General features: G+C 39.0%; 1 protein-coding gene across 1 annotated transcript; it reads left to right on the forward strand.

Moving 5' to 3' along the window:
• Window positions 1–49: 49 nt before the first annotated feature.
• Window positions 50–25,915, forward strand: LOC121733949 (protein Aster-B-like). Its single transcript, XM_042124351.1, has 17 exons — window positions 50–244; window positions 544–660; window positions 7,917–7,989; window positions 9,334–9,420; window positions 9,701–9,848; window positions 10,438–10,595; window positions 12,974–13,126; window positions 15,069–15,161; window positions 19,044–19,134; window positions 21,101–21,218; window positions 21,698–21,854; window positions 22,063–22,170; window positions 23,215–23,407; window positions 23,927–24,052; window positions 24,777–24,957; window positions 25,275–25,407; window positions 25,755–25,915. The coding sequence occupies exons 1-17, from the start codon at window positions 201–203 to the stop codon at window positions 25,836–25,838; spliced, it is 2,064 nt and encodes a 687-aa protein (XP_041980285.1). The 5' UTR covers window positions 50–200; the 3' UTR covers window positions 25,839–25,915.
• The last annotated feature ends 1,656 nt before the right edge of the window (window positions 25,916–27,571 follow it).

The following is a 27,571-nucleotide window of genomic DNA, read 5'->3' on the forward strand; positions in this document are numbered from 1 at the left end:
ATATCAAAAGTCAAAATGTTCCTAAAATGGTAACACTGCAGTTCACGTCAAAGTGCAGAGTGTGTTTTTTATTGATGTTTCGTATTTTATTTTTGTGAAATTATTTAATGTGTCTTCTGGATGATGAAAGCAAGAAATAAGATCGAAAACAGCACAGGTGTGAAAAGCAAGACAGTGAATTGAGTATCCCTCACATCATAATGACTACTTCAGAGGTTGAAAGCCGAAACATCTCTCTATCAATGTAAGTTAGCTCGTGAATCTAGCATAAATAGATATTTCTCCTGACTAGATTAGTCAGAACTATCTATTTAGTGCTACAGTTATGCATCACTAAAATCCTGGTTCACCGTTCTATAAATAGGTCATCGATCTTTGTTTTAAACTGTGTATGTAAACAAGGTGTCTGCGGACGTAATTTTTGTCATTGTGCTTTAGAGATTCGTGTTTAATACATTATTCCGAGGAATTACACACTTTAAAACTGCGTATCTCTGTTGTATTTCTTTAAATTTATGTATAAATATATATATTGTTTTTTAGGCGAAAATCAGTGGAGAACCTCGTGATTTCGTCTCAGGATGCGATCGGCCAGAGCATAAGCCAGGCGATAACGTTTTCGGGTGTAATTACACAGCCCAATCAAACACAGGAAACTAGGTGAGTATTTGTTTTCTGATAACACAATCATATAATTTTTAATGGCCGTTCCCTATATTCAATCTATCTCTGGTTTGACATACAACCGATCGCAGCTAACATTGAATTGATATGAAATATATGTCTCTAATGTCTATTGTGAGCTATTGCTATCTCTAGTAGGCCAAAACCAGAGATAGATCAAATATTGGGAATGGCTGTAAGAATGTTATTTTTTAACCCAAAACATTTTTCTTGCGGCCCGTGACACCAAGACCAAAACAAGTTTGTGGCCCGCATGAAAAAAGGTTGGGGACCACTGCTTTAAATGAGCGTGACGAAAAAAGAACTAACACTGTTGCCATACAAATATTCTTTGTAAAAAAAGCTTTTAAAATGCAGAAGGTTCTGAAACTTTCACTTCCTGCAAAAGTTTTGTCTTCACGAAATCAGGGCAGGTATTACATGATTGATGCGTTATCATGATTCTAGTATCACGCAATTCCAAATATTTGTTAAACACTATTTTATAAGCAACCGTCTGTACAAGGTGTTAAGTTTGTATATTGTATTCTATACTTGGATGCTAATAAAGTCTTTGAATCTTTGATTCACAAGTGTACTGTGATACTGCAATTCGGCCTATTACACCATAAATATTATAGTACGAGACCCATTTGCAAAAAAGTCTTCAAATAACGACTTTCGTTCAATGTTCAAAAGGTTGGGGACCTATCAACTCCCAAGCGGGCTGCGATAACAATAGATTTCCTAGAATCCGCGATTGAAGTATCAATAATGTTAGTATGTATGTCCTTATTTCTCAGTTGACTACAATAAATAATCAATACTAGGGTCTCAAAGGTCAAATCTATCAATTATCTCTAACAATGCATACTCTATATTTTGCTTTGTTTCTGAAAAATAATTTATGATTCTTTCATATTAATGATTCTTAGTTCATTTTTATCTTTATTTTCTAGTCTTACATTGAGTTGTTACCTTTGTTGTGAGTAGTTCCTAACATATTATAATACTATAAACAACTGTACAACTTTGTGCAGAAACTTGCACACTAACCATAATTTTTGCTACAACATTTCTTTGGAACTTCGGCATTGTGTGTTTAGACTTTAAGAGATTTATAAAGAGACTTTCTCTTTTATAATAGAATGTATAATGGAGAATGATGATAATTGAATACATGAGTCGTCACACTTTAGGACAATGACTCAAAATAAAAAATGTGGATTGTTATGTATAGCTAGATATATCAGATAGATGATAAAGAAGGTAAGTTAAAAGCTTTGTTTAAATTATAAGGCAAAAAATGGGTAATTGCTCTTGTGTTGCCAAATTAGTTACCCCTTGCATCCACTCATGTCTTCAATTATGACAAAATGTATATCATTCATAATATTATCTCTATTAATATTCTGCTAAAATAGAGAGAGAGAGACAGTGTTAGGAAAGAGGGAGACATCATGCTGTTGAGTCCTGTGGTTTTATTATCAAACCTTTTGTGCCAATTACTATCATCAATAGGTTAACCACTTGTAATAAAATTATGATTCATTGTGTCACTGAATATTTATAGAAACATTAAATTATTCATGTTATATGAATTGTTAATGTAATACCTACACATTTAAATGTTAAACTATTTTTTGATGATGTAAACTATAAATACAAAAGTTCGCATGAAGAGGGAATTAGAAGGATAAAAACAAATTTAGCAAAAAGAGACCACCGAATAAAGAGATCTACCATTCTTTATTAATGTGAGAGTAATTTGTACTACTGGTTACCATATAGTGAAATATATTATGTTTTTCTCGCGTCCGGGCGGAAAACGTCAACTTTCGTCCCGCTGCACTTACCGATGTTGCCGTTTTCCGCCTCCGTAGTCGAGGAGAAAAATGGTATGTAACGCACCATGGGCAGTAAATAAGAAAGCCTCAGTTATCATGTTTGTTGACCTCGGCTTCGCCTCGGTTTCACGGGCTCTGAGACGTTTATTTTCCTGCCCTAGGTGCATAATGTTCTATTAATCTTGTGAACCAAATATTTAATACACCACTTGATACAAGGTGATGAGAAAGCCACTTAGCTTATACATATAAATATTTTTAGGGTTTCCTCATATTCTCTCTCAAATATTAACCCTATGTTTAAAAGAGGGAGGACTAAAGATTTTGCGCCAAACAATAAATTTCGCAACAACAAAAAATAGATAATATTATCAATTTCGTATCGACGATAATAATTATTATAGATTAATGTTGCGTGCTTCGTCAGTACTCAGTAACTATAAGTAGTGAATATGACCAAGTTCGGTGTGTACAGCGAGGATCCTAAATACATGGTCCAATTCCTACAGAAAGACTCTTTTTGGAAGGTGCTAATATCCAGGTGGGTAGGAATACTGTTCGTGACTTCATCCAAGTGTTTTGACTGAGGTTTTTGTGGCTACAAGCATTGTTTTTATGTTCCATTGTTCTGAGTTTTGTTTGGGGCATTATAAAGGTTATTTTGGTTTAACTGATCGAAAATAACCATTTATGAATCAGTGTTTTGCCAGTTAAATAGGTTGATGCGAAAAAAACCAAATTTATTGGTTGGTAATGCTTTGTTTATTGTTAACGGCGCTAGAAAGCGAACAGACAAAGAATCTTATACGAGATCAATCATTATTATTGTAATAATTCTCAAAATTCATTAAGTACTAAAATTAGCAATGGTGCAAAAAATCGTAAGGGGCTATTTACAACACCCGTATATCAAAACTTTAAGGAGACAAAAACTTTTTCTACAAGTTTGAGCACCCATCATAGTCGGGAGCCCCAAGTAGTTAAGCCTTGGCAAAGAAAAGCCTACATTTTTAGCGTTGTAATTACTAATTTGACGACCCCTGTGGCTCAGTGGTGAGCGCGTTGGTAGCCCAAGCCGGGGGTCGCGGGTTCGAATCCCGCCGACGGAACAAAACGTTTTCAATGTTCCCGGGTCTGGATGTGTACCTATTAAATATGTGTATGATATAATAAAAATCTTAAATATATGTATAGTATAAAAGTATTAAATATATTTCCGTTGTCTGGTACCTGTAACACAATTCCTTTAGGTACTTAGCACGGGGCCAGACTGACGTGGTGTGAAGTGTCCATAGATATTATTATTATTATTATTAATGCAGCCGCTAAAAGCGCAGACAAGGACCCCTATCTCTGGTAGTATTAAAATCAGATGTTTGCGGCAACAAAGATCTTAACTCTTGAACTAAACGGTAAGGCAACAGTTGAACATAGATTTCAGTATCAGTCTTCAGGACAATACGCGCAAAACAGATGATTTGATTTTTGGAGATTTTACTCTTATACCTACTACCTATGTTTGTAGTTCGCACAGTTTTTTTTTTAAATCATTATTCTGTATCTAAACTCTAAAGTAACATAATTGTTCTTGCAAAGGTTAGCACTAATAATTTTGCACTTCATGGTCAGTGCATTATTGCCTTATACGGCCGTGATACTACTCTACATCCTGTTCGTTATACAATGGCTGGCAACGCCGACCTCGACAGTGCCCAGTGGTAGCTAAAGAAGACTTTCATGCTACCATTCTCAGTCAATTTAAGCTATGAGAGTAATATCAGAAGGCATGCCCTAATCTAGATAATTACCTAATTACTAGACGACCCAGTGAGCAACATATCGCTTCCCTTCTGATATAAACCTTCCCTGGGCTTCTCAGAATATTTCAAGACTAAAATTAGCAAAATCGGTTCAGCGGTTCTCGAGTTTTAGACATACAAAGTAGGATAAAAAATTTAAAATTCAATTTTATCTTAGATAGACTACTAGATGACACTTGCAACTCCGTTGCGCCAAAATTCATTTATCGCGTGGGATGCGTACATTTTTCCGGGATAAAAAGTATCCTTTGTCCTTTCCTGGGACTTAAAGTATCTTCATACCAAATTTCATAAACGTCGGTAGTGGTTTGGGCTCGAAGAGGTAACGACAGCTGACAGACATGAGACAAACAGACAGACAGCCAGACACACTTTCACATTTATAATATAATTACTTAGGTCACTTATGTCGACATATTGTCCCTTTTACCACTGCTGGCCTCTCAGATCAAATGAGTAGAGGCCAGGAATGGTAAAACTACCCTTTCACCGCGACTCATGACACTAAACCGATATGAATGCCAAACATTCATATCGGTTTAGTGGTTTTAGCTGAAGAGGCAACAGACAGAGAGACGAACAATCGCATTTATAACTCAGACTAGCGGAATTGGACCTGAATCACGTGTATTACAGAAATAATAATTATTGTATGTAATGTAATGATATTGTTATTAATTATTATTTATTATCATATTTTTTCCCTTATTTCCACGTATATAATATTATGCGTGCGAGGCCGCGTGTTTTGATTAGTTTAATTTGTGTAATTGGGAGCGTGCCCTCTATTGTTAACTAGTGACTACCGCTAGATGATTGTTATAAAACATGACAATAATAATTAGTTTGTCTGTCTATTGTGTAAAGTACAGGAATCCCAATTTATAAGGACGTAGACCCACGCACAGCAAAAGCTACATTGAAATTTGAAACCGTACGCTCACGAAATGATAATATTTACCAACTCCGCTGCTGTCGTCAGACGTTAAAATTATTTAGGCAATGGCCAATGAGGCTATAGAGAGGCTCTCAAAATGTTCTCCGCGGAGCCCTGGGGCTTCGCAAATAAGACTTTATAAGAACCTACTACTTACCTATCTTCTCTACATAGGTACCGTTGCATTAATGTTGCAACGCTATTGTTGCAACGCTATTTCACCAAAGCCTTCTTTTCAATCTTTTGTCCAAAATATATCCTTTCGACTAATACGAAATAAAAGCGATAAGGTAATATTTAATCCATAGTTAACTTTAACAAGCATTGGTGAAATTGGCACTACAAAATATAATGGCATACTTAAACAAGTGTCAATTTTAAATTTGCAAGCACCATGTTCACAGGTGCCCCTATGTAGAAATGAAATCGTTAATAAAGGCTGATTGCTCCGACCTTGAGAATAATAGATGTCCGAAGACAGCAGATGTGATATTAGATGCTGAACGTGCCTAACGTGTTATTATAAAGTAGTTTTTTTCATTTGCATATACGCGGCCAAGATTATAGGTATTGAATGTAACATGTGATTACATCTTTAAGTTAATTAGTAATTACTGACTAACTTTTAAGTTGGTTATGTACTAATTCTCTGTAATATAAATAGTTTCCTAGGTTCTAAATGTAGGTCTAAGTAATTTATTTATCCTAATAATAACAGTGCAGTTCCAATTTTATCAGTGCAAAGATAACAAAACGATAGAACTTGTCAGTGGCGTAGCTACCGCCGTATATGTCGTATCAATTTTACGGGGCCACCTGTAAGCCTACTACGAAACAATTTTGAGACTCAAGCAATCGGACGAGAATGACGCGTCCTGCTCTAACAACTTCATTTCACGTTTGGTAGAACGCGGCATTTTCGTACAATTGCAAGGGCGTCGCCAGCCGATGGCGCAGGGGGGGGGGGGGGGGCAAGTTGACTTTACCTACTACAATTCATACTTTTCTCATTCTCTATAAATGAGAAAAGTAGGTACGAATTGTAGGTAAAGTCGACAGCACATGAAGGTTTTCACTTGTACTACGAGCCTTACATCTACAGCGATTGAAAAAAACAGTATCTTAGTACTATATAAATATAATATATTCTATGACAGTACAAAGTCCAATGTGTAAAGCTACGAGCACGAGCTCTTGACTATGCAATAAAAAACTTGTAAATAAGTGATAATAACATTGTTTTTTTTTTAAATTATCAGATTTTAATTTATAGTGGTCGTTGTTTGCATTATATTTGGCAACTTTTTTAGCATCTCTAGGGGCGGCAGCTGCCCCTCTTTGCCCCCCCTTTGGCGACGCCCTTGTACTTAATCGTTAGAGTCTCAAAACGGTTTCGTGGTACGGTTCCAGGGTCCCCAACGTGCGTAAGTTACCCTTACTGAGGGCCCCAAACTTATTTTTATACGGGGTCCCACCAAGTCACGCTACGCTTTTGAAACATGTTTAAGTTGGAGGTCTTGTTGGAAGATGCTGAAAGCAGTATTTTCCAGGTACTGTCGTCGTACATGTACAGTTGTATATTTAACTAGGTGTCCCGCGCGGCTTCGCCCGCGTAAATTTGGAATTTTACAGAAACCGTACATTTTCCCATGAAAAATAGCTATACTCTCTTCACGTGGTCTACTCTATATATAATGTACATATTATGTGCCAAATATTGCCATAAAAATTGCTCCAGTAGTTCGTGAGATAAACCCTTTCTAATATTTCCCCCGTTTTTCCCACATTTTCCTGAGTTTCTTCGGCCGTATTAGTCGTAGCGTGATAATAATATAGCCTCCTTACTCATAAATGAGCTATGTAACACTGAAATTAGAAATAAGTTTTTAAATTGGATCTGTAGTTCCTGAGATAAGCGCGTTCAAGCAAACATACTCTTCAGGTTTATAATATTATAAGTATAGATATTTTTAAATTATCGCTTGACAAACTCGAGTCTCGATCTAAAAGACTATGAAAAGTGCCAATAACAGGCCCATAATCATGGGACGATGCATGGTATAATATAGTAGTGATGATGATGAATGTAATTTGCATAGTAGCATATGCTTTCCGTTCTTAAAACAACGCCGAAACTCCCAAACTTGTATCTATAATCAGGAGTTCTCTGAGCACCTTCCGAACCACGGTATACCAGGTATACCTCGGTGCAAAATCTTACTTGTTGGTAGCATATGCTTAGAATACTTTTCACGAAACCGAAGTCACCACATGTTTCCCTATAAATTTTGAGGAGTTCCCTCGATTACTTATGGATCCTTCATCAGATCACCACTTTTGTGAATATAATACCAAATTGGGATGATACCCTATATACCAAAAGAAAAATTTTGAAAATCGGTTAACAAACAGCGGAGTAATCGTTGAACATAAGAAAACGAACATAACACCTCCCCCATTTTGAAAGTCGGTTAAAATTGTAGTAATTTTTAACATCCATACATCCATACATCCAAACAAACTTTCGCCTTTATAATATTAGTAGGATTAGTAGTATTTTCATTCAAGTCATCTCTTTTTTTTTCAGAATTCATATTACTCACAGTACATATCCACATAATGACTACAACTCTTGTTTTTTTGTTCCAGAAATGTGTCCCGTTCCCCATCACCGTCCCTACGCAACTCCGACAGTCCCCTGGATGCCATCGACAGCGATAGGGTAAGTTTAGTTTTATGGTATATTATAATATTAGTATAGACTAGATCATGAAAAATTGATTATCGCGTGGGAACTTTTTTCGGGATAAAAAGTAGCATATGTTCTTTCTCAAAGTATCCCCATACCAAGTTTCAGCAAAATCGGTTCAGCAGTTTGGGCGTGAAAAGGTAACAGTCAGACACACTTTCACTTTTATAATATTAGTATGGATTCGTGACTCTTCATCAGAGGCCAGAGCAGAAACGGGTACCTTGGGCACTACGAATACTGTAAAGCTTGTCCTATTTAAAATGAACCCTCTCAAGTTTTCACAGTACATAATTTCCCACTCATATCACCTAGTGAAATGATGGACGCGTCATTTCATGTTAGACAATCTCTATAACTGCGAAAATTCATAGCTCTAACCCTAATCAAATAACATCTTTCTGTTCAAGAGCAGCCATGACTCATGGCTGGGGAAAGTAAAAATAGAAAAGCTTTTTAGAGGAAATCAAACGAAATACGGCAAGGGCAACTTTCTTCTAGGTGAATTTTATAAAAGTTTAAAAAAATGAATAAAATTTCTTCATTAATGAACCTCTCTCTTCTCTATCTTAAAGGGCAACCTTTTTAAAGCAGATTTAACATGACACGATGTAAGTTACCTAATAACGTACTACGTGGGCTGTACACGTCTCAATCCGCCGTGATATGGCTTCATATTATTGGGTTCTCATTCAGTATGTGCCCAGTATCTAATATACTGCCTTACGTGTGACAGAAAATAAGAAAAAAAGTGTATATCGGAGTCAAAAATTGTATAGCCATCGTGAAAACTTGATTAATGTTTAGGTGTGTAAAAACACTTGTTGTTGTACCTCGGCAAAAGACGTAATATCAAATTAAAATACAGAAAATAAGATTCTACCTACCTCTACGCAAAACAGATCTAAAATGTAATAAATGCAAGGTGATGTGTGTCTGTACTCTACTCTGTGTCTGCCTGCGTGAATGTGTGAGTACGTAGCGTGGTTTCGTGCGTGTGTGTGTGCGTGCGTGCATGTGGGTGTACGCGTGTAAGTTTTTACGCATAAAATATTTTACGCATCAACGCATTAAACAGCTTCCCATTGGCTATTTTGTGCTTTGTAAATCATTTATAACCCCCCTAGACGTATTATAGTTTATATCGTAAATTGTATTAACAGGGCCGGATTTACATTTTTATGAGTATAGGCCACTTTAATTTTGCCGTCCCTATCTACTAACTCAGCCGCCATCCCAAGACGCGATAGGACGCCTTTACTGCCTTTACATAAATCCAGAGTTGGGTATTAACGTATGTGGCATATTGTGTTACAGAAGAGTGAGACGTCCCTGCAAGTGCCGGCGGGGATCTCGCTCGGCGTCGACGCCTCCAGCCTTCTCAACTTGGCAGCTAAAGATAAGGTAACGAATTGCACAGGGCTTGTTCCCCCAACTTTGCCTTAAGTGGGAGTGATCAGCATGGGGTTCAAGCAGCAAAGACTGACTTATTACTCATCACTCATCAGTAATCAGCCAGTCTGATTTTACTCGAATATTTTATCATATTTTCTCACCGTACAAACCTTCCCTGGCCTTCAACGAATATTTCAAGAGTAAAATTTGTCAAATAGGTTTAGCCGTTCCCGAGTTTTGGCGAGAGTAACAGAATTCAGAATAATTCACAAAAGAATAACATCCCCAGATTCCATCGGACAAGCGTTCTGTGGACGGCACGGGGCGCGCCAAGAAGAAAAGCTGGTACAACTCCCTCTACCCTACCTACAAGAGCAAGTGCGATGACTTCCGAAGACTGTTCAAGGACTTACCTGATGATGAGAGACTCATAGTGGGTATGTACTCCAGATTGCAAGGATTCACAGCTATAACTAGATTTGATATGAATTGACATAACTTGAATTAACAACTTTAAAGTATTTCCCATATATAAAAAACTTTAAACAACCGATACCTGTTTAAAGGGTGTTTAAAATACTACACCTGGTAATTTGGGGATGGATTATTGACTATCCACCAAAAGCCTAAAAGGCTTTAGGTGGATAGTCAATAATACCTTGTAGAAAAATATCGCGCTAAAAATATTTTCAAACAGAATTAACGGAGATCGTCGTCTTGTCGTATAATTTGATGGGTCATCGAGAAGCAAGGGCCTATAATAGCTAAAAATTTATCAAGTAGGTACCAATACTTTCACTTATGAGTTATAACTTACCGTTGAAAAACGAACGTTACTTTTTTGTTCAACCATATGTCCTTGTTAGTCTTGTCTGTGGTACTATCAACCATCTTGTACTGTCCACCACCGTCTTGTCAGTTATCTGTCCACCATCTTATCGCATCCGCCATCTTGTAATGCTCGCCATCTTGTAATACCCTCCATCTTGTAATATCCGCCATCTTGTAACACTCATCATGTTGCAGACTACTCGTGCGCGCTGCAGCGTGACATCCTGGCTCACGGGCGGCTGTACGCGTCGCAGACGCACCTCTGCTTCTACGCGAGCATATTCGGCTGGGAAACCTCGCTCACGCTGCGGTGGAAGGACGTTACGGCTATCACCAAGGAGAAGACTGCGCTGGTAGGTACCTAATTATTATCTACTCTTATGGTAATACCACTACAGAGACACTAGGCATAACTACACTGCAGCAACGCCACAGCAAAATATTATTTGTGTGAAATCTTATGAGCTAAGCCACGTGACATAAAATGTCACTACTATAGAATTTGAAGTGCCGCCTCCACTGCAGCAGAGTAGTGTCGCTTATAAGTGCGGTCTCTCCTCTATTAGATAAAATATCTTTTTATTCAAAAAAGGTATTATGAATACACTTTTCAACTACGATTCCTACCACCATTTCGGGAACAAGCCCTGCGAAAAGAATTGGCGTAAGAAACTCGCAATATTAAATTTGATGGCATTGCATAATACGTTATTTTTGCCTTAGCTTTCATGGCAATTTCTAAACAGACTAGATAACGCCCGCAACTCCGTTGCGCCAAAATTTGTTCATCGCGTAAGAACCGGGATATGCTATGTATGTTATGTCCTTCACCGGAACACTGAGTGCTTGCATACCCATCAAAACCAAATCAGCAGTAAATTTTTAAATTATAATAAAATGTTTAACCGTGAAAAAGTAACATACAAACAGATAGACACACTTTCGCATTTACAATATTCAAATTCTTTACTAAGCATACAATAATATACAATAGTAATAAAAGCTAGGTAGCGTACATCACATCGTCTAATCCCATGCTAAGTAAAACTTGTGCTATGGCAATCAGACAACGGATGCACGCCGAACAATTTTATCCTACTATATATTATTGACACATTCACACACACAATCACACTACACTTTATCACAGGGATTCCCAAACTGTGCGCCGTGGTTGCAAGAGGGGCGCTGTGAGTGTGTGCGATCCTCCACCATTATCCATAACCACATAATATATTTGTTTATTATTATTTACTTGCTTAACCTGACTACGAGGGCTGCTATTTATGTATCCGGAACTGGCCACTTACAAGAACAATATTTAAAAAGTAATTACAACATTTGAAAATAGAACTCTTTGGTTGAAGAATACATTTTGTTTCATGTGACTGTCAATTATTTTTCCATTGTGGCGTCATTTTGAAAATTGCGTGTCTTCATTTGCCATGGATTTAACGCGTGAACATTTTCGTGCAATGATTTACTACGATTTTCGGCGTGGGCTAAATCAACAACAGTGCTTTATTCAACTCACCGCAACTTTTGGAGATGAAGCACCATCAAAAACCACCGTTTATCACTGGTACAGTGAGTTTAATCGTGGGCGGTCTATGCTCACGGATGAAAATAAAGAAGGTCGCCCAAAAACAGCTGTTGTCCCACAAAATATAGATGCTGTGCGGGAACTAATAATGCGTGATCGTCATGTTACATATCGCGAGATAGAGGCGTCCTTAGGCATAAGTATGACGAGCATACATAAGATATTACACGAACATTTGGCTGTAAAAAAAATATGTTCGCGTTGGATTCCGCACAACTTGACAATCGATCAAAAACGGGCTCGTGTCGATTGGTGCAAAAAAATGATAAAAAAATACAACCGTGGTACGTCAAAAGCCGTTTATAATATCTACACAGGTGATGAATCTTGGATCTATGCATATGACCCCGAAACTAAACAACAGTCAACGGTGTGGGTGTTCCAAGATGAGCCGAAACCAACAAAAGTTACTCGTGCAAAAAGTACTTTGAAGCAAATGGTCGCCTGTTTTTTTGGAATTAATGGACATGTGGCTACAGTGCCATTAGAGAATCGTAAAACGGTTAATTCTGAATGGTATACGACCATTTGTTTACCAGAAGTCTTTGAAGAAATAAGAAAGGACAACCGACAACGCAGAATCATATTACATCACGACAATGCTAGCTGTCACACCTCAGCTGAAACAACTCAGTTTTTGGAGGGTCAAAAGATCGAATTGACTGGTCATCCGCCGTACAGCCCTGATTTGGCACCTAACGATTCCTTTTTATTTCCATACGCGAAGAACAAATTACGTGGTCAACGTTTTTCGAGCCGCGAAGAGGCTGTTGATGCGTTCAAAATGCACGTTTTGGAGATACCTCAATCAGAATGGAAAAAGTGCTATGAAAATTGGTTCCAGCGTATGCAAAAGTGTGTCGATCATCGCGGCGAATATTTTGAAAAGCAATAAAACCATATTAAATGATATATGTTTGTTTCTTTTTTTAATTCCGGATACATAAATAGCAGCCCTCGTATAACCATTAAAAGGTATTTATTTATGTATCTTTTTGTAGTAAGTGTTGTAGTGCTAAGTATAAAAGGGCGCCGTGACAAAATATTGACTTGTAAGTGCGCCGCAGCCTGAAAAAGATTGGGATCCCCTGCTTTATCACGTAAATATTAGTATGATACCATTCCCAGGTGATACCCAATGCGATCCTGGTGTGCACGGAGACGGAGAAGCACTTCCTAACGTCGTTCTCGGGGCGGGACAAGGCCTACCTCATGCTGTTCCGCGTGTGGCAGAACGCGCTCATGGACCAGCCCGTCGGCAGCCACGAGATCTGGCAGTGGGTGAGTACACCGCCACCGCCAGTAGACCGGGTAGACCACGTATAGCAGGGCTGTAGATTAGTATGTAGGCTGCCAGTAGACATGAGATCTGGCAGTGGGTGAGTACACCGCCACCGCCAGTAGACCCTGTAGACCACGTATAGCAAAGCTGTAGATTAGTATGTAGGCTGCCAGTAGACATGAGATCTGGCAGTGGGTGAGTACACAACCACCGCCAGTAGACCCTGTAGACCACGTATAGCAAAGCTGTAGATTAGTATGTAGGCTGCCAGTAGACACGAGATCTGGCAGTGGGTGAGTACACCGCCACCGCCAGTAGACCCTGTAGACCACATATAGCAAAGCTGTAGATTAGTATGTAGGTTGCCAGTAGACATGAGATCTGGCAGTGGGTGAGTACACCGCCACCGCCAGTAGACCCTGTAGACCACGTATAGCAAAGCTGTAGATTAGTATGTTGGCTGCCAGTAGACACGAGATCTGGCAGTGGGTGAGTACACCGGCACCGCCAGTAGACCGGGTAGACCATGTATAGCAGGGCTGTAGATTAGCATGTAGGCTACCAGTGTCACAGCACACATATCAACTCTGAAAGGGATCGTCACCGTATCGCCTTTCGCCTCGCCGTCAACGAGGCGTCAACCTAACGTATGCACGTAACCAAAGCGTATCAGTAGCGCCTGCACGTCAACTCGGCTACGGCTAGGCGACGCCTCGCTTACGGCTCGGGAAAGGGGAAAGGGGCAAGAGTGGACGAAGAAACGTAAACTTGAGTACGGAGAGACGTAAGCACGGGGACGACGAGCCGTAAGCGAGGGGACGACGAGCCATAAGCGGGTGGACGACGAGCCGTAAGTGGGGGGACTACTAGTTGACCACGCGTCGCAACCTGGTTCGGAGTAAGGGGCCGTACCACGAAACCGTTTTGAGACTCAAACAATCGTACGAGAATGCCGCGTCCTACTGTAATAAACGAGAATTTACTTTGTTAGAGCAGGACTCGGCATTCTCATCCGATTGTTTGAGTCTCTGTTCCGAGTTCCTACTGTTCCGAAGCGAGGCGATTACGTTACGGTTCCGCTTAGTGTGCGTTGCAGTAGGGAGTTTCATACAAACAATATTGAACAGCTCGAGGCCATACGGTGCCGATCCCTTTCCGAGTTGATGTGTGATATGAACCTTAAAGAATTTTAGCACACCTCCTGGACTTATACTGATGCAAGTTTTGACCCATATAGCTGGTTGTTTGTCCCAGCACAACCACGTGAGTTGTCACGTTTGCTCCCCACGCCACTTGACGGCGCATATCGCGCTACTGATCTACTGAATTATATTTACATGTCCATACATGTAAAACATTACATTTGAAATTCCAAACTGAGTTTGTTATAGGTATAAGTTATTTTAGGATACAATAGGCAGTACGATTTACGAAGTGTTCAAATTTTAGGTTACATCTTCCAGTGCCGGACATTTTTGACTGTTGCTGCCAGACAACCTTAAACTTTCTTAAAGTAGACGAGATCCCTCCACTTACCGCGAAGAGTATAAGTTATGAAATTGAGCTTTACTCTTTCTGGAAGGTCAGGTAGCCCTTCAGAACTGGATACCTCCTAAAGTAACCGCGACCGAAACTCCATAGTTGCCGGTCGTTCTTACCTCTGTAAATGTCATAAACAGGTAAACTGTCAGCTTTTGTAAAATGAGGAAAGTTTGGCCGTCGCAGACTCTTGGTCCACGTCATTTTTCAAAAGATGGAATTCTCGATTTTGGGACCATCCACGTATTACCTAACACAAAATATAGATATTATTAACCCTCCCCCCTGTGTCACGCCGCACGCGTTTTAATACCGTCACCATGTATTGTCAAATTTGGTTTGACCTACTCCTTGTGGACGTGATGGATGTCGCCTAAGTGGCATGCTTTTGTGTGTGCGCAGGTACACACGTGCTACGGGTCGGAACTGGGGTTCGACTCGGACGAGGACCCGCACGACGCTGACGACGTGCTGCCGCTGCCAGACGCCATTGAGGTAAATACATGCATACATAATATTATTACATACATACATACAAACAAACATTTTCTCGAAAAGCGTAGATAACCCTCCTTCTGGTGCTGTTGGGTAAAAACAGAATATTAGGCTGCGTTTTCACCAGAGATGTGTTGCGAGGGATGTGTTTTTGAGAACCAATAGAATCGCTTCATTGATGTGAGCTTGCCATGACAGCGCTCAGCGCAGCGATGCTATTGGATCTTAAAACACATTCCTCGCAACACATCTCTGGTGGAAACGCAGCCTTCTTGGTTGTAATGTAGGTTCTTACTTCTTGATGGAAATATGTATGTAAATAAATGTAAACAACAATCAGTCCAGTCCAATGTCCAGTAGTTGGTTCTGTTACTGTAATAATTTAAAAGTAAGAAAATAACTCTCGCTGATATTTGTATTCATTTCATATTCGTATTTGCTAATATACTACTGTTAGTATCTAGTCTATGATAATTTAGATAAAAATGTAATCAAATATGTGATAAACAGATTTCCATACGTAATGATAATAAAAATGCGGAGGCAAACATTATTTAGATTTGAGAATAATAGCGTGTAAAAGGTATCTAGAAATAGAATATAACCGCCTCCTTTGTGAAAGACGGTTATATATTATGTTTATGTTTATGGCGATTATTACTGCAATAAATAATGGTGACCAGGTAAGTGCTACTCTGAATATGCTAGGAAACTCCGCAGGCACCGACCATTTTGTGCAACAATAGAGCCTTATTTTCCTTGTTTGTAGCCTATCCATATAATATACTTATCTCTATGAATTTCACCGAATTGGTCCAGTTGGTAATGTACAAACGTACAAATCTTATCTCTAGTTAATCTTATTATATAATTTATACACTTTGGCATCTTACTGGGCTGTTACTTTAAAATATACCAATCCAAAAAAATGTGTTACTACTTACTTAAGTACATAAAGTTTTAGCTGAAAATGTTATGCCTACCTAACACACAAAACCACTCTCCTCTCATTCCGATCATTTTAAGGTCTTTTCTTCTTCACTTTTAAAAACAATAAAATACTTTAAAAAAAGACCGAGTTTATAAACAAGAGATCTGGGATAAACAATGTGGTACAAGCTGCAAGTTACAACCAACATAGTACAAGTAATCTACTATCATGAGTAATATCAATTGATAAATTCAGGAAATCGCAACATATATCACGATATCGGCCAGGTGTTTAGGAGGGGAGGGGATATTCGGTGATAAGTGGCCAGTGAGCCACCAGACATGGTCCGACTCGGCAAATCTAAGAGAAAAGTGCGTATTACTTATATTAGTGTTTTTTTTTTTTGTTTTGCTGTGATAAATACAGATCAGAGAATATTGCTACTAAAATGTTATTTAAACGCAATAGAAATACAACTCGGTATATACATTTTGATGTATAGTGGTGGTTTATATTGAAAAAGTGCTACTGGATGCTGGGCTGGATTAAAACATGTTTATATTTTGTTGCTGCTGGATAAATTATCTTTTAAGTTTTACTTGCTGGAGTGACGGTATCTTTTTTAAAGAGAAGGAAAGGATATATGAAGTATAGTATAAGAAAAGGACTTATAAATTAAATAACAATGAACACTTTAGAAATTGTTAGCTGCTATAGCTACAATAATTGTAAATTACAATGATGATGATGATACCAATATGAATTCTGATAATGTATAATAATACTCCGGCGTGTGGAGAGGCGATAATTATGTTAATATGTTGTTAATTGTTGATACGGTGACCATATACGGCTTGTAACGTAGTACAGGTCCCAAAAAAATAATTGTTGTATATGATAAGAACAACATTAATAACAGTTTTTATAATAATAATTAGCTTAAATAACTAACCGCCGCACTCAGAGGGAATTTAAAATGATGACTGAACTTAATTTTGTGAAGTGAGAGAATGTATGGAGTTCATGTCAAAAACATGAACTCCATACATTCTCTGTCAGACTCTTTATTAAATTAAGTTATTATGAAATGTATCTGTACTCTCGTTTACAACTGTTGTAAACAGCAATCGTTTACAACAGTTGTAACTGATTGCAAAAAAACTCTCACTGACATGGATCAGGTGGATCAGTGGATCAGGTGGATCTATATAAAAACGCGATGGACTCCTAAATTAATGAACCGATTGTAAATTTGATTTGTACACCGTGTGCAATTTGATTCAACTTGAAAGATAGGATAGCTTACATCTCAATTTATAGTCGCAATATAAATTAAATTATTGTATAACCTCCTCCTTTTTGGAAGTCGGTTAATCAATGAACCACAATACAAAAATCTAACTATAATATTGTACCACACTACTTCTTTTTTGATAAGAGTGTATCATAAATTTCTAACACATTTGATTACATTTACACAAGCTATTAATTTTGATTAAGAATTTTGATTAAGACGGTCCTAAAATATCATAAAAAGTAATACACCGTGAGTTATAAACGCGTAGTCTTGTTGTTGTTGTGCTCCAAAAAGGTTGAAGTTTTAAGTTTTTTTTGTTCTACTCGTGAGTCGTGGTAAGCAGAACATAGTTACAATTCCAAGGTTTACAGAATCTATTGGATTATATTAGAATTAATGTGTATTCGTTATTTCGAGTTTATCTACGAGTCGAAATATTATATACGTTTTCCTGAAATTCAGCAGATCGCGGTTAAGGTACGTTAAGAATAATAATATTATATAATATTATCACATATTGTATACTTAATTTAATGTTTTAGAGTTTAATTAGTAATTACTATGTTATGTAGAGTATTAAGGAAATAATATTATAGTTATTTTCGTCGTTGCGCCTGCCAAATCCTGTAAGTGTTTTAGTAAAATTTTCAGGGGTAGACAATAAACTGTTTTATTGAATGATTGATAGATTTATCAATAAAAAATTAAAGGTCTTAGTTGGTTCATACTTGTAAGATTTGCCAGCATACTGCATTTTTAACTTATTGATTAGTCCAACCATCATTAAATAAAATAGTTTATTGTTTACCCAAAACACACCTGCGCAACAACGTTTTATGTTTAAGGGGGGTATTACATTATCATTTATATTGGATCATTTCTATGATCATATATAGGATCCAATATATATGATCATTTGATCATATCTGCATATTACATTATCATATATCATTGATCCTATTTTACGTCATATGTGGTTTCAATAGCCAATGGAGATCGCTAACGCCGACAGGTATTGACGTCAGGGTTACTAGATCTCAGAGAATTCGATTTGTCAAAAGACATCGTCATTTTTAATATGGCTTGTTTTTTGTTATTTCAGCAAGATTATCCAAGTATATAATTAGAAAAATAATTACATTACATTATTTGAAACATATTAAAGAACAAGAAATTAAAAACTCTTTTTTATATTAAATAACTGGCAATACCTATTTCTATCACCGCAATCTCTCAGCAAATGTCAAAAATCTATGATCATATATTATATGATAATCTAATATCTCCTTAAGTAAAATTGTGTGAAGTCAGTAAATGAAATGAAGAAATATTTGAAAAAATAATAAATTATTAAAATATAGCTATATGTACAGGTCAACAAACACAAATTTTCTTATTTCATAGAACTTATTTTCATACGAATTAAATTCTATAATTAATTACATTGATATCAGACTTGTGTGCCACCTTGTACTCGCCACACACACTCTCCGTTAGTCGCCGTTAGACTGTCAGTCTCGTGACATCATCCATGCCCGCCCTGTTACGTCGCACTTCCTATCATTTCGTGACGTTACTTTCCCGCCATCTTATGATGTCACACTTGTCTACCATCTTATGACGTCACACTCATCTGGTGTGTTGTCGTCCGCAGGAGCTGGAGTCGTCTATGGAGGCGAGCGGCGGCGGCGAGGAGCGGACCACGAGATCCTCTAGCCGCGGCCGAGACTCCACGCCGCCTATACGTGAGTACTAGGACACGGACATTACTGCAGGCCGATTCACGACTCCCGTTCGATACGGATTCGGAAACTTTACCGTGTGATGATTGGTCAACGCCTAGCGCGGCGAGCGTTTATTGGATGTCGCGCGATAAAGTTTCCGAATCCGAGTCGAATCAGGCATTGTGATTTGTGAATCAGGGTCCTAGTTAGCTATTATAGGTCACAAATTATGTGTCGTTTGTGGTGATACCTATGTTGTGATTTGTGCCTATAACTATTTATTCTGATCTCCACTGATTTAGTACTAGATGTCCCGCGCGGCTTCGCCCGCGTAATTTAGGAATTTTACGGAAACCGTACATTTTCCCGCAAAAAAATAGCTCATGTCCCTTCACCTGGTTTACTCTATATCTGTGCCAAATAACATAAAAAATTCTCCAGTAGTTCGTGAGATTTTTCCACCTTTTTCTCTGGTTTGTTCGGTTCTGTTAGTTTTAACGTGATAATTTATAGCCTTCCTTAATAAATGAGCTATTCCATCTCTCACACTTATCGATTTTTTTTAAATCGGACCAATACTTCCTGAGATTCGAGATCCGCGTTCAAGCAAACAAACAAACAAACTCTTCAGCTTTATAATATTAAAATAAGTATATAGACTTTTTAAATCGCTTGACAAACTCGAGTCTCAATCAAAAAGACTATGATAAGTACCAATAATAGGTGTGGAATGTGTGGCCCACCACACATTCCCACCACTGTATCTCCTGTGTCGCCAGGATCGACATCGACATGTCGCGGTATCCAACAACGAAAACCCTTTGATATGATCTCAGGGAGCCCGAGGGACATGCTAAAGCTGTCTTGGGACCCGCAACGAAATTAATCAGAAGAAAATAGGAGGAGTAGGAAGAATTCCAGATTCCCTCCCCAATATAAAGCGGGAGACAGCACAAAGTTGCTGTGACCGAAAGTCAAAGAACTGAAGGGGAGAAGCACCACGGGAATAAACGTTAATAATAATAGTGACTACTACGCTAAAGCTAAATTAATTTGTTGTGTTAGACTGTTGCCAATAGTAATTGTGACAAAAACGCTTGAAGGCACGTAAGTTCCCAGCGATCCCTTATGGATCCCGTCATCAGGTCACCACTTTTATGAATATGATACCAAATTGGGATGATAACCTATACACCAAAAGAAAAATTTCGAAAACCGGTTCACAAACAGTGAAATAATCGTTGAACATAAAAAAAGAAATATAACACCTCCTACATTTTGAAAGTTTTTTTTTTTTTTTATGAAATAAGGGGGCTAACGAGCAAACGGGTCACCTGATGGAAAGCAACTTCCGTCGCCCATGGACACTCGCAGCTTCAGAAGAGCTGCAGGTGCGTTGCCGGCCTTTTAAGAGGGAATTGGGTAATAGGGGAGGGTAGGGATGGGAAGGGAAGGGAATAGGGGAGGGTAGGGAAGGGAATAGGGTAGGGGATTGGGCCTCCGGTAAACTCACTCACTCGGCGAAACACAGCGCAAGCGCTGTTTCACGCCGGTTTTCTGTGAGAACGTGGTATTTTTCCGGTCGAGCCGGCCCATTCGTGCCGAAGCATGGCTCTCCCACGTATAAAGTTGGTTAAAATTGTAGCGTATGTGTTATTCTGATGTTTAAGCTATAATTATTGTAAAGTTTCATTAAATCCGTTCAGTGGTTTTTGCGTGAAAGAGTAACTAACATCCATACATCCATACAATACAAACTTTCGCCTTTATAATATTAGTGGGATTAGAGATTTGTATTTTATTGAAACCAAAACTTTGCAAATTGTTGATTATTTGACAAAAAAATTAAAAAGTAATAGTCAGAAAGATTGAAAGATTGAGAGATTGAGTTTATGTCCTACCATTTTCAATGTTGATATGTTGGAAAAATACAATTATTATCTTCAAATTACCTTTCTTATTTTAATATTTTGTTTATTTGTAACAGTGACGAACGGGGGCGGCGACGCGGGTCTGGGGGGTGACGAGGAGGGGGCGGAGGCGGGGGACACCCTGCCCACAGACATGTCCGACACCAGCGAGAGCGAGCCCGACAAACACCATGAGTGAGTCATATCTTGTCTCTCTCACACACTCATGCTGTCGCACTCTAACAACAGACTCAGCCTACACAGCCTGAAGTGAATGAATTGTCTTTTACACAAATATATTTTCAACGTTAGTAGCAATATAATATATATATATATATATATATATATATATATATATATATATATATATATATATATATATATATATATATATATATATATTATATGAGGGCGTACAGGCACTATAGGTGGCAGCATAATATGTTTCAGTTGGAGACACCAGTTTTGCAGCACCCTTGATGCGCGTGGTATTACGATATTTTAACGTGCCATTGAAAGAGATATGAAGCTGAACTTCAACGTGTTCGGTGTCCAAGCTTTATAGAATCGTTAGACAAAGTTTTGTGAAATATACTCTATAGTCTAAACTCTATAGCATTGACTAGACTATTTTCAATTAACTAGCATATTATCAGACGTAACGTTATGTACAGAGGCGGGTCGGAGAAGTGCACGTCCCCGCACGAGGGGCGGCTGGTGCTGCAGCAGCAGTTCCCCTACAACATCGACCACCTGTTCACCATGATCTTCACCAACTCCAAGTTCAACCTCGAGCTGCTCGCCGCCAGGGGCACCACTGACTACGTCCAGGTAAGGGAACGGTGTGGGCTGTGGCCGAGGTTAAGAAAAATTATGGTTTTTTGGGAAGGTTGGATGGGCAAGAGCTACGGTTGAACTGACAAACCCTGAATCGCCCAAACAACTACCCTTCCTTTCATCGATGGCAAGTTAAAAACTCCGCAAAATCCAAAGTCTCTGTAACACAACCAATTAAGTGTGTATTTTATATTATGCGCAGGCGCCGTGGCAGCCGCAGAACGGTCTCAAGTGTCGTCAGGTGAGCTACACGCTCGGCCTCACATCAGGACCCATTGGACCCAAGGAGGTCCACGTCACAGAAACACAGGTAAGGCCCCCTATTTCTTGGTTACTGGCAAACTAACTAATCGTTGGCAATTATCCTAATTACCATTAGGATTTATTTTTAAACTTGATAGGGGCGGGGAGTGATGATGGTGAAGGAAGCGTGTTCTGTCGAGGGTCACCATATTCCCATATGCGTGGAGGCCGCAAAGAAAGATCTTCCGACTGAGCGAGGTGTTATACTCGGTCAGGCCAGAGCCCACGTGATACATTTCAGCTGTCGTATATATACCGACGCGCTTAGAAAACTTTGATAGCGCGATGCAGGAATGTTAGGCTAATTGTGGGTACCGCCACACTAGGAATGTGTTGATACTTGATACTACGTAATGTTGACAATATAACTTTTTGCAGTACGAACGCTGAAAGTGCCAACAATTGGGTGTTTTGTGGTGAAATTTTTCATGCTGAGCTTTCATAGTAAGCAACGTACTATGCATTACAGATTCCCTAAGTCAAACTAACAGTTGGTCTAATTTTGTACTTATTTGCGGGCGTACGTGCTAGCGTGAGTGCGAACGTGCGTACGTGCGTGTACGTAAAAGCGTGCTTGTTAAAAACCTGACTCAATCAAGAATATTTTGAACTATAATCATCATCGCTTCTTAACTTGATTTATTTAATTGAACCAAACCATTGATGTTAACGGAAGGCTACGTTGTTTTGAGTTGATTTCGAGTAGGTTTACTAAGTTTTAACCTGAAAATGGCAGGCAAGCGATTTTTTTATTCAGATGTTGCAAACCTTTTGTAGGTTTCAAATTTAGAAAAATAAGTATATTAAATAGATCTGGGCTTCCGATGTAAATTATACGTTCGTAGATAAGTTTAAAGAAGGTCGTTGTTAAGTTTTTCTTCCAAGGCCCAATGTGTAGAACGGGCGTTGCGAGCTTGTCGCGCGGCGTCGGTAGCATCAAAGGTTTGTCGCAAGCGTGTGGATTACTCACAAGCGCACCGCCAGCGCGTTGGCGAATGCGTTTGCCTATGTGGAGAGGCGGCATAACACAACTTTTTATTAACCCCTTCAGGTAATGAACAAGTGCTCGAAAGCGGGTTCGCTATACTCGATCGATGCGACGAGCGAGAACGCGGGCATCCCGTACGCCGACCACTTCGACGTGCGCGTGCACTACTGCCTCGCGCGCGTCACAGAGCACGCCACGCGCCTCACGCTGTACATGCGCGTGCACTACAAGAAGACCATGTGGCCGATGATTAAGGGTGAGTTTATAGGGGGAATTCTTAAAAAAGAGCTTTATTCTGCGTTTCTACCTGAGATCTTGCGAGGAATATGTTGATCCAACATAATCACTGCGCTTAGCGAGTTAAGCCAAATGAAAAGATTTTGTTGGTCCTTAGAAAGAACAAATTTCTCGTAACACAGCTCTGGTGGAAACGCAACACTAAATCATCTTCATTGTAGTGTTGTTGCAAAAAGTACGACAGTAGCGCCCTCACTAGAAATATTAGGAAACAGTTTGTTTTCTTGCGACATAAAGAAAACGTTTGTTTACGTTCGAGATGCAATCTGACAGGGTATCGAGTTTGAAACGGAAATGTTTTAGACGCCCTTTACGAGTACAGCTAGACAGGCCAGGGAACAACACTGCGTTGCGATGTCAAATTATAAAGTACGGTATTTTGTTATTGCGACACGATACAGCAACGCATTATAATCAGTAATAATTGTAGCCTCGTCCTAAGCTTCGATAATTTATAAATATTAAATATGTTTGACAGCGTTTCTAGAGAAGAACGCGACGAGCGGTATAGAGGAGTTCGCTCGGCTGCTTGAGACCAGGCTGCACGCCGCCGCGCGCCCGCACGCCGCGCCGCCGGCGCGCGCGCGGCGCAGACGACGGGACGGTAAGTAGTATTACTGAATATTGTCTATCCCTTCATAAACTGGAGGCTGTTGTGTCAGTTTCTGTTCTCGCCGTAAAGACGTAAACAGCGGGGCCAAAATTTTCACATTTAGCAATTCTCAATCAAATCTCAATCAATTTACAAAATGAATTGTCCCAACTGTCAAATGCTAAGTACTCACATACGGTTTTGCTCGATAGTTTTACTCCAAATCGAGCAATATCCACCGTGTGGAACGCCGAAACTGACTTTTTTTTTATGAAATAAGGGGGCAAACGAGCAAACGGGTCACCTGATGGAAAGCAACTTCCGTCGCCCATGGACACTCGCAGCATCAGAAGAGCTGTAAGTGCGTTGCCGGCCTTTTAAGAGGGAATAGGGTAATAGGGGAGGGAAGGAAAGGGAATAGGGTAGGGGATTGGGCCTCCGGTTAACACTCATCGGCGAAACACAGCGCAAGCGTTGTTTCACGCCGGTTTTCTGTGAGAACGTGGTATTTCTCCGGTCGAGCTGGCCCATTCGTGCCGAAGCATGGCTCTCCCACGTATTACAATAGTAATTTAGTATGTACTCGATTAACGCCCGGTAACTGAGGCTTTTCACTAGCGTTGTCAACAAGTTTTGGTTAATTTATTGTTGCTAGCCATTGAAAGGCGACAGTAAATAGATGAACTCCTGCAAAAAGAAACTCAAACTGAGCATAAATCCTTAAAAAATATTCCAGCGTCCCCGCTGGCGTGCGCGCCGGGCGTGTCGGTGTCGGCGGCGCCGGCGGCGGCGGGCGGCGGCGCGGGTCGCGGGCTGCTGCTTGCGCTGCTGCTGCTGTTGCTGCTCAACGCGGCGCTGTACTGGCGGCTGTATCGCGCCGACCGCACGCCGCTGCAGTTGGACGACTTGTACTCCAGGTAACTTGTGTACAGTAAACGAGAAAGAAAGATATAATAAGGTAAACGAGAAAGAAAGATATAATATTACTATCTTTTCGTTTAACAGTATTAGCTTTTCTCGTTTGTAAAAATATTCACTGTTTACAGTGAGACGTCCCCCTATCTAAAAAGATTGCGTAGCGTATAACTGTTTAGGATCTTTTTATCTATTTAGTGACTTTGTACATTGTATTATACATCATATTATACATTGTGTTATATCACAAAGTTCTCTAAGACAAGCAGACTATGACCTCTAACATATAGAAGATAATCAGTATATTGTAATGTATCAGGGTGAGCACGCTACACACTGGCGGGGGTGGGGGCGGCGGGGACATGTGGGGAGAGGGGGGTGCGCGGCGGCAGCACGAGCAGCTGCAGGCGTGGCGGGACGCGCTCCAGGCGACCGTCAAACACCTGCTGCAGGTGAGTCACGTGATAGTGACAGTTGTAGCGCGTGTTCCGAAATATAACGCAGTATACAGGATCATGACGTCCTGAACTCGACGCTATATCGTGATGGTGTGCCGCTAGTAAAACGAGTGTGACATTTAATTTAAAGATTAATACGGCTAATAAAAGTTCCGGAAATGATTAAATGATTTATTGATATTAAAAACCTTTTATATGCCCCGCGTTCCAGTTAACGTTAAAAACGATCAAAACGCTCAAAATACCTTCTATTTTAAGCGTTTTGATCGTGTTTAACGTCAAGTGGAACGCTGAGAGCATTGCTCATAACTTATAAGTAATAATAAAAACTGTTGTTTCAGACGGAGCAAGCGCTAAGTAAACTGCTGGACACTATGAAACCGATAGAGAAGACTGAACCCGACCCGGGGAAAACAGAGCTGTGAGCTACCGTGGAGCCCTGAGGTACTGTAATGACGTCGGAAACCACACGGGGGTGCCACGGCCACGAGCAAAACTGGCGTGAAATATGCAAGGTTGGAGCAAAATGGCCGCATATAGGTATACTATCAGGTAATATGTGACTCTCGGTAGCCCAAGTGTGGGTTTTGACGTAGAAAAGTTATAGAAAGTAGCTAGTTATGATCTCCAAGACGTATAATTCTAGTTAAGACTCTCACAAGCTGTCCCTAAGCGTAGACATAGCTATGTCGCGTCTAGGGTCCAAAGATGGCTGGACCATCTCGACTCTGATGGTACAAACATCTAATATTAGTATAACTAATATGAATTTAAAGCTTTATGCTAAAGAAATTATGTTTACGATCTATTTTGTATATATTAGTGTGTAGCGGACTCCGGGGTATGTTTATAAATGTATAGTTATATATTATAATTATGATTTACTTATGCACTTGTAATTTTGACTGAACCACGCGTTATGTGCAAAATATTGATGCTTCGACGCTATTTACTCCCTTGAAATAGACATTTGTAAGGGACTTTTTGATCAAATATCAGTGAGATATTAAAAAATTCTAAACAATAATGGCATAGATTGTAATGCTTATAAAGCTTTTTTGGAAATTTATTGTGCATAACTGACGGTGCGTATTTAAAAATGTGTATTTAATTGTATTTTCTTTGGGCACATGCTAATATATCTAAAATTTTGACTGTATTGATGAGCTAAACTAAATGAATGACACGAAGCACATAAAAACTGTTCATAGATCAAATATTTAAAATATCGCTACTAAATAATCAATATAAGAAATAGTTCAATATTGTATAATATTCTGTATGTTAAATGTCAATTCCTTCCATTAGTAGATGTATGAAATATCAATATCAAATCTAGATATGTTAATATGTAGAGTTCGCACGATTATGCTTTTTATAATAGGCGCTATGTATTGGTCAAATTGACATCTATGTATTTTTTTTTTTTGTAAATCGTCTAGGTAGCATGCTTCCTCTTTCATCGTCTAGACTCTAGATTCTAGAAGATCGAGGGGGATAACACAAGACGTTTAATTTTATAAGTTATAACATACTTTGGTGAAAATGGTTCTTAGGTAATTTTTGTAATTTTCATTTCTAGATAGATCCCTTTTGAATAAAAATATTTTAACAGCGAATATCTAAACAAGGCCTTTGTCTGGCATACTGGAATCTCCACATGACAGACAAAAAAGGGACCTTCAGTAGTTCTACATTACGTAAATACTTTTATTAGTAAGGGAGGTAAAGTTTAACGTTATTTATAAAAGCACAAAAGTACTGTACATTCTCTTGGTCAGCACTATTTGACGGATATTATTGTTTAATGGAAGATTACGTTCTTAATAATTTTAGCATTTACTGTAATGGTTCTGTAGATATAAGTACCTACCTGAGGCCAAAATTAAACTTACGTTTTCAATGTGATATATAATTTAAATACTAATTATTGTATTTAGTTAATAAACGTAGCTATGTTTACATTCATTTTGATCTAAATGTGAACTTACGGCTATACGTCTTAATGCATCCAATTTATGTCACTTATTGATTGTGCATTATAATTTATAACATTAATTTGCGGCATTTTAATTTTTTGTTTACATTAAGATCATAGTGAATCGAACGAGTTGTAGCTTTTAAGAGTCCGGGTGCCATCGCAGTTTTCATACAAACA

Source organism: Aricia agestis, chromosome 14, assembly GCF_905147365.1.
Source record: "Aricia agestis chromosome 14, ilAriAges1.1, whole genome shotgun sequence".
NCBI lineage: Eukaryota > Metazoa > Arthropoda > Insecta > Lepidoptera > Lycaenidae > Aricia > Aricia agestis.